The 12,527-nt window shown below is 37.8% G+C and overlaps 1 protein-coding gene across 2 annotated transcripts; it reads right to left on the bottom strand.

Annotated features, from left to right (window-relative positions):
* Positions 1-264: 264 nt before the first annotated feature.
* On the bottom strand, positions 265-7,816 carry LOC107813570 (polyprotein of EF-Ts, chloroplastic). Of its 2 annotated transcripts, none has more exons than XM_016638850.2 (5): positions 7,670-7,816; positions 5,036-6,716; positions 4,360-4,542; positions 1,624-2,329; positions 265-1,221 (listed from the first exon to the last, which is right to left on the bottom strand). In XM_016638850.2, the coding sequence occupies exons 2-5, from the start codon at positions 6,645-6,647 to the stop codon at positions 576-578; spliced, it is 3,147 nt and encodes a 1,048-aa protein (XP_016494336.2). In that variant the 5' UTR covers positions 6,648-6,716; positions 7,670-7,816; the 3' UTR covers positions 265-575. The 2 variants fall into 2 exon arrangements, with proteins under 2 accessions (XP_016494336.2, XP_016494337.2); XM_016638851.2 differs by having other exon boundaries at positions 7,533-7,745.
* Between the last annotated feature and the right edge of the window lie 4,711 nt (positions 7,817-12,527).

Genomic DNA, 12,527 nt, shown 5'->3' with positions numbered 1-12,527 from the left:
TCCAAAACTACCTCGAGACCAAACCAAACGCCCCCCAAGTCACATATTCACAAACACATGTAAAGCATCAAATGGGAAAAACGGGGCTAAAATACACAAATCTACCGGCCAGGGCCGTTACAATTTTCATTAAACTTGGACCATTTTTGCACAAAATCTAAATATCACCACAAAAGCATAGTATTTGTATAAATTAGAGTGGCATGGGAATGGAGAAACTGGCTAACAACCGCACATATCAAGCAGGCAAACGTGACAAATTAATGCTGAAAAAATCAACTCACTAAAATTGCATCTAATGGCTCTCCTTTGACATCTTGCTTCTAAATGGCTTCCGAAAGTCCTAGTTTCTGATGATAATATAACAGTTACATAACCAGTAAATATAAAAGGAAAAGGAAAAAGGAGGGAAAAAATGAAAACTAATCGCCTCACAGCACATCAAGTATGACTACATTATACTCGGATACAAAAATAGCTCAACTGATGTAAAACTTGCTCCATCTCCAGAAGTGGAAAGTCTTCCTATGCATCTTCTGCTTGCTTATATCCTGCATCCCAAGTAAGAGTGAACTTCATACAGCAGCTGATTCTTCAATTATTCCTTCTTCCTTGGCTTCCTCTCCTAGAGTAAATCGGACGAACCTCCTAACTTTTATGTTCTCTCCAAGGGAGGCAACAGTTTGCTTTACCAAATCCTTCACCAAAACACTGTCATCTTTTATGAAAGGCTGCTCCAAAAGAACAAGCTCTCCAAGCCTCTTCGAGACCCTGCCCTCAACAATCTTCTCCCTTATATTTTCAGGCTTGTTCTTAAGATCTTCTCTCTGCATTTCCAACTCCTTTTCCTTGTTGACAACGCTTTCTGGAATCTCATCAATTGATACAAACTGCACCTGTGGGCAGGCTGCAACTTGCATTGCCAAATCATCGACCAATTCCTTAAAGGTTTCACTTCTCCCCACAAAATCGGTTTCACAATTAACTTCAATTAGCACACCAATTCGGGAGTCATGAATGTATGAACCGATCCTCCCCTCAGCAGCAAGTCGGCTGGACTTTTTATCAGCAGTCGAAAGACCCTTTTTTCGGAGGTATTCCTGTGCCTTTTCAAGATCCCCTCCAGTTTCGGAGAGAGCTTTCTTGCAATCCATCATCCCAGCTCCAGTTTCTTCTCGCAGCTGTTTAACCAAAGCGGCTGAAACTGCTGCTTTTGGTGGCCTGCATTAACATCCATTAAACAGAAACTAATCATGAGAGATAAAAAAATATATGGTTTTGGGGGGTTAATATCGGCATGGAGTAAGATGAGAAAAACAAACTCTGATAAATTATTTCAGATTACCTCTTCCATAATGCTACTGGAACCAGATTTCATTTGAAATAGATATAGTAAAATGTGTGCTTAGGTTTAGAAGATTGCATAAGTACTTTTTGAGTCTAAAACATAGCAGAAAACTGAAATTCTCATATAATAATGAAAAGTTGAATAACAATTAGCCAGCTGAAAAAGGAAAATTATAATCTGAGTCGTCAAGAAGTTGTACACATTTCTGGTTGCTCAGAGTTTGAAGAAACGTAATAAATTGGTAAGAATTAATTCTCAAGAAATTAGAAACTTACTCAACAGTAGTCTCCTTGGCTTCAACAGCAGGTTGCTCTTTTCCTGGTGAGGCGACAGGTTTAGCTGCTGTTTGAGCAGCCACCTCTGCTGCGAAGTCTTGGCTCTTCTTTTCAAGACCTTCTCCCAGGTTGTATCTCACAAATCTCTTCACTTTGATGTTTTCACCAATCGTTGCAATTGTCTGCTTGACCCAGTCCTTTACCACCAACTTATCATTCTTGATGTAAGGTTGCTCCAGTAAGGCCAGTTCTTCAAGCCTCTTATTTATCCGCCCATCAACGATCTTGGATCTGATCTGCTCAGGTTTTGACAATAGGTCTTCCTTCTGCATCTCGATTTCTCTTTCCTTCTTGATGATCTCCTCTGGAACATCTTCTGGAACAAGATACTGCACTTGGGGGTATGCAGCCACTTGCATGGCTAAGTCATCAACTAATTCCTTGAAAATGTCACCACGCGATACAAAATCTGTCTCGCAGTTAACCTCTACCAGGACACCGATTCTGCTGTCATGGATGTATGAGCCAATTCTACCTTCAGCTGTAGCTCTACTTGATTTCTTATCAGCACTTGCCAACCCCTTTTTCCTGAGATATTCCTGTGCTTTAACAATGTCACCTCCAGTTTCTGAAAGAGCATTCTTGCAGTCCATCATTCCAGCTCCTGTCTCTTCACGCAATTGTTTCACAAGAGCAGGTGAAATAGCTGCCACAATACCACAGAGGGGCAGGATTTAGTGGAGATGGATGACAATTTTACTTTATTTCAGTTTATCCAAATTCGCATTACGAAGAGATAGCTTGGCGGAATAAGTCAATTAGACCAACAAAAAGAAGGTCAAGAGACAAAGAAAGCAGAGGATGTTGGATGGCCCTACAACCGTAATAGAGTATCTGAACATAACTAATCCCATTAACAGATTTTAGACGGACTGAAAAGGGTAGAGTCAGGAAGAAATGAATAGGTTAAATTTTACAAAACTACAGATTTCACCTACAAAGGCAAACTAGTGATCCACTCAGATTTCAACAACCAGTAACGTTAAATATAGACATCACCCATCCTCATTGTCAGAATTTATATTCATACATCAAGACTTTCCACAAGTCTGACCTTTTGTGAAACAGTAAGGAAAGAGTCAACCTGAACTTTCTGGATATTAGTACTCAAATTCTCTTCAAGATTTATCTCAGCAGCAATTTTTATCACTTTGTTCCTTTATTCATAAATGTTCCCAGTAAATGAATTACAATTTACCATGTTTCAAGAGGATAACCGCTGAATTAAATCCTCTTTTCTCCTATATGCATACAGACACACACACTCCCTCATGTGCTCTCTCTCTCTCTCTCTCTCTCTCTCTCTCTCTCTCTCTCTCTCTCTCTCTACCATGTTTCAAGAGGATAACCACTGAATTAAATCCTCTTTTCTCCTATATGCATACAGACACACACACACACAGAGCACGTGTTCTCTCTCCCCCTCCCTCCGACCCGACTAGCTTGGGATTGCAGCGTAGAAGTAGTAGTTGTTTGGATGAGCTCTATAATGGATTAGATCTCTTGTAAGGATGAAGCCTGCAATCTGTTATCTTTAGTGATACTATATTCTTTTTTTATTCCTTAAGGAAAAAAAGAAAAAGACGAAAGAATCTACTGTGACTAAAGATTCGATGAGCAGGGAACTGTGTTTGTAGCACAAATCTATCGTTAGTGTTTTCATACTCCCAAATCGAATGATGAAGGCAGTAGAACGAGCAAATTTTACCATTGTTGGGGACGAATTATTTGGGATCAAATAAAGATATAAGCTTACAATAGATTTTGAGATTTATAAGTACAACATAGGTAGAGAGAAGAAGTTCTCTTCAATTTGGAGTCTCCTTCATCACAAACTCTGAATGATGTTTACCACTTTAATTAATGATCAAAGAAACAACTAAATGTAGCTACACTTTAGAACCAGAACTCGAGTTTTTCTGGATCATAGTTTCAGTGACATATTTAGCATGCAGTCAGGTGTACATGTGTAAAAAATCTATCCTCTAATGCAACGTCTTTCTCCAAGTAGTAGGTAAACGGCCACCCCTTGCAGATGTGACAAGCTTCTAAATCTTTGTCGCACAATTATTACAGCACTCAGTGTTGAAATTTTCACATCATACCTACTAAAACAAATGTTTGGCAACTAGATCCACAAATTTTACTCTAGAGATTCTTATTTCCACTTTAACATGTTAATGACAGCTATATTCCAGAAAAGAGGGAAAATAAAGGCAAAACCTTTTGCTGCGGCTTCATTTGATAAAGCAGTCCCATTTTGCTTACTTGAGTTCGTAACATTTCTATCTTGCTCGCAAAAAAATGATGTTTACCACTTCAATTAATGAACAATGAAACAACTAAATGTAGCTGCATTTATAACCAGAACGCAAGTTTTTCTGGTTCACAGTTTCAGAGACATATTTAGCATGCAGTCAGGTGTACATGTGTAAAAAGTGACTATCCTCTAATGCAACGTCTTTCTTCAAGTAGTAGGTAGACGGCAACCCCTTCCGGATGCAACACGCTTCGCACATATATTACAGCACTCAGTGCTGAAATTTTCACATCATACCTACTAAACAAATGTTTGGCAACTAGATCCACAAATTTTACTCTAGATATTCTTATTTCCGCTTTAACATGTTAATGGAAGCTATATTCCAGAAAAGAAAGGGAAAATAAAGGCAAAACCTTTTGCTGCTGCTTCATTTGATGAAGCAGTCCCATTTTGCTCACTTGAATTCGCAACATTTCTATCTTGCTCTGCAGCGGTAGCCACCTCTTCCTGCTGAGCATCTGTATCAGATGATTGGTCCTCTATGGAAGGAGTATTTTCAGCTTTACTCTCCACAACTTCAGCACCTTCCTGACTTACTGTATGCAAAATTGGACTGTCAGCTAGTTTCTTGGGGACATGTAATTAATTTATCTTTCTCACATAACACAACATTATGTCCTTATGTAAATTTTAAGATTTGCCCAAAGCAAGAAGATGATTCTCTCTCAATATGTCAATCAAACCTAAAAGAACATGTTTTGGTCAACAGAAAGCACTCTATACATAAAACTGGAGACTGTGTAAGGACTGAACAAGATACAATAGGATGAAGCAACAGAAGAATAATATACCAAACTTTCAACATGAACTATACTAGAAGTGCCTTTGCTTACCATCTATCTTTTCCACAGATAATATGTAAAGTGTAGGTATATCATGCATCAACACCTTATTTTGGAATCACACATTTGGCGGCTCAGCAATGTAATAATTGTATCTGGTTGTTTGTCATAAATATGCATGCAAGAAGTAAGGATGTGAAATGAGTAATAAATCAGAGGGGAAATAGGAAAGTTTCATAGTAGAAACCTTCATCCCTGCTATTCTCCATAGGAGCTTCAGATTGTCCAGCTGGGCTTGGTATACTTCCATTCTCATCGCCACTAGGTTCCTCTGTTTCTTTGGAAGCTTCTGTGACACTTGCTATTTGAGTTTCAACCTCATTTTTCGCTACTGCATCATCAGTTAGTTTCTCCACGACCTCCTCGCCAGCCACAGTTTCAGATGCAGAAATCTGATCAGCTATTTGCTCAGATGAGCCAGTTTCAGCTTCAGGTTCCACAGCATCTCCAACAGGTGACGCCTCAGCTTGCTGACCAATGGTGGATGTGCTTCTTTCAGGAGTAAAATTTTCAGAAACTGACTCCACTTCTTCATCAATGTTTTGTTTTGTATCCTCGTCATCTATAGTTTCAGGAACACCATCAATTGCAGCATTGACTGATTCTTCCTCTTTGCTTGTAGTTTCAGGCAAGACATCCGTCTTATCAGCCGCCACATCTGCTTCCTCTGCATCTTCCTTTGATTGTTCAGCTAGTTCCTCCTCTTTTTCCCTCTCATCCAAAAATGAAGAGATCTCTTCATTGCTACGGAAAGCCAAAACAAAAGGATTTGTCGGCAAATGGACAACACCCTGGTTGAGCTTTGAGTCCAACTCTGAAGCAGCTTCTTCTTTTTTCATAGTCAAAGTTACCTGTCCTCTGGTAATGCGTAATACACGGACATTAACTTCTTGACCTACTTGTAGTGAAGAGCCACTGTCGATAATTCCAAACGCTTCATCAGCTTCCTCTGATGCAGGCAGGAATCCTTCCTCTCCTTCAGGAAGAGATATAAAAGCACCAGATCTGGCTAAATTTTTTACAGTGCCCTCAAGATCTTGCCCTTTGACAAACTTCGAGGCTTTCTTAACCTCATCTCTCCTTTGGTTGTTCCTTTGTGTGTTCTTCCTTGGAGTTCGGGGTCTGTCACTGCTGGTTGGAGCATCTTTCTGTTGCTGAGGCCTACTAGGATCATCACTTTCACGCATGGTGAGAGATATGCGCCCAGTCTCAGTGTTTGCTTCAACTAATCTCACTGTCACCTCTTGTCCAACAGATACAATGCTTCCGACATCCTTTACAAAACTATCACTCAACCTAGAAACATGCACAAGTCCATCTGTAAAAGCTCCAAAATCAACAAAAGCGCCAAATGGCTGGATCGATCTGACCTTTCCAGTAAAAGTTGCACCCGGAATAAGATCTTCATTCTTCACAGGGGGCATCTCACTCTTCCTAGCTGGTCTTGTACGCTTAGATCGAACAGACGTTTCTTCACTTGTGTTAGAAGCATCGGATGAAGCTTCCGAGGCTTCACCTGATCCATCATCTGTAGCAGCTGATTCTACTTCTTCCACTGCTACATCAGTTTCAGTTGCTGATACTATGAAACCTCTTAATTTAGGTCGTAAAATGCAACCAACTCTAAAATGGGGAAACAATTTAACAGATGTTGACAGAGGCAGGTTATATTTTGGGGTAGGTAAAGTTTGCTTGCTCGATTTCCGCAAAACATTGCATCTTGATAAACATGTATTCTTTCTAGTGATAAAGACAGCTCCTGGAGTAACTGAAACATTGCTAGTTGCAATTGGAACCATTGGAGCCACGTTGATTTGAGATGTGTCAAAGATTTGTGAACTACAAGGATTGGATCATCTGTTTCGCAGCTGAGAAATAAATGAAACAGTTAGAGAAAGAAGAAAGCATGACTTTCATTCAGTGTCATAATATTGTGATTGCACCATGAGCCAAAAGACTATGAACATATAGAAAACCAGCAAAGCCCAGGGTAATATAGTACTAGAGTTCATGAAATCGATGGATAATGGCATACGGTTAGACTTTAACCATCTAGGCATGTGCCTGCTAATTCAACGAAAAGGACACACAAACAACAAAATTTAAAGATGGATTTGTACTTGAACATCAAGATTGTGGTTGAAAAAATATTACTCCCTTTGCTCCGGTTTATGTGACCCTATTTTCCTTTTTAATCCATTACGAAAAGAATGGTCCGTTTCTACATTTGAAAACAATTTAACTTACACTTCCCATTTTATTCTCAATGACAAGCTTTTATAGCCAAACAATTGTAATGGCACGTTTAAGACCACAAGTTTCGAAAGTTTTTTTTCATTCTTAAACTTCGTGCTTGGTCAATAGCTTCGCATAGGAGGGAGTATAAGCAATTCCATACTCTAAAAACTCTTCCTATTCCAGTTAGTTTGTTTAACATGTAGACCAGCAGCTTAGAAGAACTCAAATTCATTAAAAAGAATGAAAGAGCTGACAAGCCTACTCTCCACATATCAGACGTGAAAATGAATATATCCCATAAAAAAGATAATTCACAAATGCAATTCAACATGATATATTTTGCAAACAACCAAGTAAATCCGCTGATTATCTCACCACAAATTTATCTTTAACAATTCAATAAACCAAAACCAACATTTTTTGATAAACTGATGATACTGAGTTACCTTTCAATTAAAAGATTCAATGGCACAGTTACACGAAGAACTTAAACCATTTTCACACAACAACTCGCAAATGAAGCTAAAAATAGAAATTCAAAAGAAAGGAGTAGAAACTAAAAACAGAAGGTTTAAGGACAAACCCAGCTTTGAAGTTGTTTTTGCTGAGGTGATAGGGGTGTACCACTCTCTCTCTCCCAGTTTCTAAGGTCAATGTGTGAGAGTGAGTGAACGAGTATATGGCTAATAAAATAGAGGGAAACGAAAGGTGGGGCTTTCTATCCTTATCCGACCATCATCTCTTTCTCAAAGACTATGCTGCTCTCCTGGATCGGGTCGGACAAGGGTTCGTTTTGCGTCGGATTTCGCATCCTTCGTTTTACACGGGGAAAAGTTAAAATATTTACCCGCTCTACCTATTAAAAAATTCCACACATTTAATAATTATAATTCCTTCTCATTTAGAGCATGTTCAGTCAAGTTTCTAGGAGGTCAAAAGTATTTTTTTTCTCAAAAAAATACTTTTTAAAAAATTTAAGTTATTTGACCAAGATGGAGATGTACTTTTGGCCAGCAGCAGAAGCAGTTTTTTTGCTTTCAGAAAATTAATTTATTCAAGAAAAACTATCATCGCCATAAATTTAAATTTTCTAGATTATCCCTTACCGATTTAAGCTTTTTCTTTTCTTTTTTGTTTCTAGTTTCTACCATTCTTTTAAAATTAGAGATATCATATATATGTATATATTGTAACTTTCCGAATTCTTTTTTGGCTTTTCTTGTTTTTGATTTTTTCTTTGTGTAATGTCTTGTAACTTTCCAAATTATCTTCTTCTTTTTTCACACTAAAGCAAATTATCTACATCCTTCTTTGGATTATCAATTCTCTTCCTAGAAATAATCATTTATAATTTCTTCTGTTATAGGGTATTAGTTCCCGAATCTTTAAAACAGTTATCAAATCTAATTTGTGAAAATTACCTACAAATAGGTAATAAATGTATAATTGCATCGCATAATCTATATATTATTAAAAAAAGAAGAAAAAGTCTCCACATTTAGCTAAGTGACAGTCTCACAATAGGTCACTTGGTAATTTAGGACAAAGTTAGTTAGGTTAGGTAATACTTAGTTTTTTTTTTACCTTAAATTTTTAAAAAATTAAATTATACATTATGTGTTGTTAATACTTAGTTACTCTTTTTGAATTTGAATTTAAACATACCTAACTATTTTTTTTTACAAAAATAATATTTTTTTATATATTTAAAATTATTTCTATTTTATGCTCAATGTCATCTTTCAAGTTTGACACTCAGAATCATCTTGTTACAACTACCATGTCTATATATAATTTCATCCGGCGATATTTTTCTACCGATAAAGAATTCAACTATTATGCTAATGAAGATATTAGTGCAGATATTGAGGGAGGATAAGGGCCTTCTGGTATTCCTTTCGAAAAGCAAGGCAAGTCTTCTACTAATATGAAGGCTTTGTGTGATAGAATTAGAGATAAAATTGTTGATAAATATTATCATGTGTGAGTGACTTTGCTTATTATTTCATGGTAGATTATCAATATATAGTAATTTGTGGAACAGACTTCTAAATTCATACTGAATGATGTGTGTAACAATAAATAATTATACTAGATAATATTATATACTTTGGTATAACTATATATGTAGATACCTTTGTGTGCCACTAGCATCTAGGAAGCTGTCTATTCTCTAATGCTGGCCACTGGTAGAAAAGATCACTGCCAGAATAAATTGTTGGATATCAAAGTTGTTGTCATATTCAGGAAGATTGCAACTTATCAAATCTGTGATCTTTGGAGTACAATCCTACTGGGCACAAATCTTCCTATTGCCAAAGAAGGTGCTGAAAATGATTAAAGCCACATGCAGGACATTCCTATGGACATGCAAAGCAGATATCTCTAGGAAAGCATTGGTGTCCAGGGAGAAGATATGTATGCCACAAGGAGCTGGGGGTCTGAATTGTATAAATCTATACAACTGGAATAAAGCAGTTGTGGCAAAACACTATGGTCTATCACAAAGAAGAAAGACTGCCTCTAGATCAGATAGATTCATGCTTATTACATTAAGCACCAGATTGTGGATAATATGTCCATACACAAGAATGCAACCTGGGTTTTGAGGAAAATCCTTGAGCTCAGGAAACTTATTCTTGATCTACCTACCTTACAAGGTGGCCTGACTTCAAGACTGGTGCAATTGCAATGCACTGATGGAAGATTCGGCATCAAGAAGCTATATCAGCTGCAGATTCCTCAATTCCAAAAGGTGCACTGGAAGAGCCTAACCTTACAACCACATTTACATCCTAGATACAAATTCAATTTATGGCTGGTTGTACAAGGTAGGTTACCTACTGTCGAGAGGCTACAGAAGTTTGGTATTCAAGTACCCCAAGCTTGTGTTTTCTGTGGGCAAGATGATGAATAGTTCGAGCATTTATTCTTTGGTTATGGTAACACAAAGAATATTTGACAAAGTCTATTGACTTGGCTTGGATGTCCCAAGCAAATAACTACATGGCAGGAAGAGGTAAAATGGGTGTCCACATGTGCCAGGAAGAAGAAAGACTATGGGATAATTGTCTCAGCTGTCTTTGGATGGTATATTGTATATGGAGAGATAGGAACAAGATCAGATTTCAGAGTGGCAGCTCATCCCCGTATAGAATTTGTAGAGAGATTTCAATCCACATACACATCAAAGGAAATTTATACCCCAGCTGGCAGAAGCACTTGGAGGCATTGAACTGGTTTCCATAGTATTATTTTAGTTTCTATGTTCTGTCCATGTAAGGCCCCGTAAAATATTTTCTAAAAGTCGGGGTTCGGATTTTTTGGATTAAACAGTGCGCTGGGTAGTTGAAGGAAAATATTTTACAAAGTTAGGCATTTCCGCGGCCCATTATGCGGCCGCATAATCACTCCGTGGGCTGCAGAATGGTCGTAGAGTGAAGCAGCTACTTGGGCCATTTTTGATGACATTTACGCGACCAGTTATGCGACTGCACAACTATTTCGCGGGCCGTACTTTTGTCGCACAATCAGCCTTGGAATTTTTGTAGAGGGAGGTTCTACGGCGCATTATGCGACCGCATAATAGGTCTGCAGGTCGCATAACGGCCGTAGAGTGAAGCAGGCCAGCCTAGTTCCGAAGGCCATTTTTCTCGATCATTTAGCGGACCACAGAATCAATATGCGATCGCACCGCAGATCCTATCCCAAGGCTTCATTTTTAACCCGACCCTACTTTGATAAAATAAATGCCATAGTCAAATTTGAGCAAATTTCTGATACTTTTAGAGTGAGAAGGAGTGCTTAGTATGGGGGAGTAACCTTCAACCTATTATCCATCAATTATTGCTCAATCATTGAGGATTAACAAAGAAAGTCTTCATCCTAAAAGTAAGAATCTATGTCCTAGCTCTCAATTTCGAAAATGTACAAAAAAATGGGATAATTAAAAAGACAATTCTTGGGTGTGGGGTGTTGTTATCTTGCATGCATGTGTTATCAAAGAATGTTGGAAGGTTGTGAGCTAAAAATGGTAGAGAATGGGTTGGGGAATGGTGGAATCTTTCATAAAAGGTCCTTAAAAATATTAATGCACACCTAGTGTTTGATAATGTGCTCAAATGAGCTAGAATCATGACCATCTTCCTAACTTTGGTCCAACTTGTTATATTTCTAAAATAGATCGAAGTTTCTAAGAATTCCGGAATGTTTTAGAGTTTAAAGGAATCTAAATTGAGGTATGTTGGCTAAACCCCTTTCTTATTAGAATCGAATCTCACGGTGTTCATGTAATAGGTGTAAGTCCCAAATTGATCATAATAAAATTGGCTATTCTGAATGTGCTTGTATTGAAGGATATATGCTCAATATGTATTGTAAATACTTCATTATATCACCTTATCATTGAGGATGTGTTCAAAATATGGAATATGTGTTCAAAATATTAAGACTTCAAGTCAAGATCGAAATAAAGATTGTTATGCCAAATTGTATGAAAAGCCTCTATGTGCCTAAGATTCTCAAATTGCTCATATATGAATTTAATGTCTTGAATGGGAATCCTTATTGTTGTTGATAATGATAATGATGTTTGAATGCGGAAAGGGGAACTAGAATTATAAAATATGGCCAAGTGCCAAGAATGACTCTATTATTGTAGCCACTAGTGCCAATGAATCGAAAGGATGTGAAAGAAGTATGATGTGAGATGATTGACTGAAAAAGTTAATGTCTCGGGTGAGACGCCCTAGCCGATCGGGCCGTGATCGGATGCCATGCCGCACACATGGTGGTGACTGTGCTTGAAATTATAATGAAATTGTGGTTATGGTTAATGTCTCAAATGAGACGACCTAGCCGATCGGGTCGTGATCGGACTCCGTGTAAGAATACAGTGGTATTGTGAATTATGGTATATCGTCACTAAAGATCACCCAATCTAATAACATGGAAATTGACTTGAAAACTTATGTGATCCTTAACTTGATGTTTTAGTATTATTTGAAGCTCTTATTGAATTCTTGATTGTTCCCCCTTGTATTATTATTTATTCTATTGAGATGGTGTTTAGTTTTACATACTAGTACTATTCGACAGTACTAACGTCTCCTTTTTCGGGGGCGCTGCATCTTTAAATGGATGCAGGTGGTTCTATAGCAGGCAGTGTTGATCAGCGATAGTGGTACAACCTCTTCCCAGCAGAGTTGGTGAGCCCCACTTCATCTCGGGGTCACGTGTTGTATCTTTTGTTCATATTATTATCACGTCTCGAGGTATAGTCGAGGCCTTATTGTCGGCACTATCAAAATACTCTTTTGTATCTTTTAGAGGCTCCGTAGAGTGTGGGTTGTACATGGGTGCTAGAAAAGTCAAACAAGTTATGCTGTGTTTTGATCACTTGTTCCACTCAAACTATAAGAATATATGTATTTTGAGACTTA

The sequence above is a fragment of the Nicotiana tabacum genome, chromosome 9 (assembly GCF_000715075.1).
Source record: "Nicotiana tabacum cultivar K326 chromosome 9, ASM71507v2, whole genome shotgun sequence".
Lineage (NCBI taxonomy): Eukaryota > Viridiplantae > Streptophyta > Magnoliopsida > Solanales > Solanaceae > Nicotiana > Nicotiana tabacum.
The sequence above is the reverse complement of the archived record's forward strand: the minus strand, read 5'-3'. Positions and strand labels throughout refer to the sequence as shown.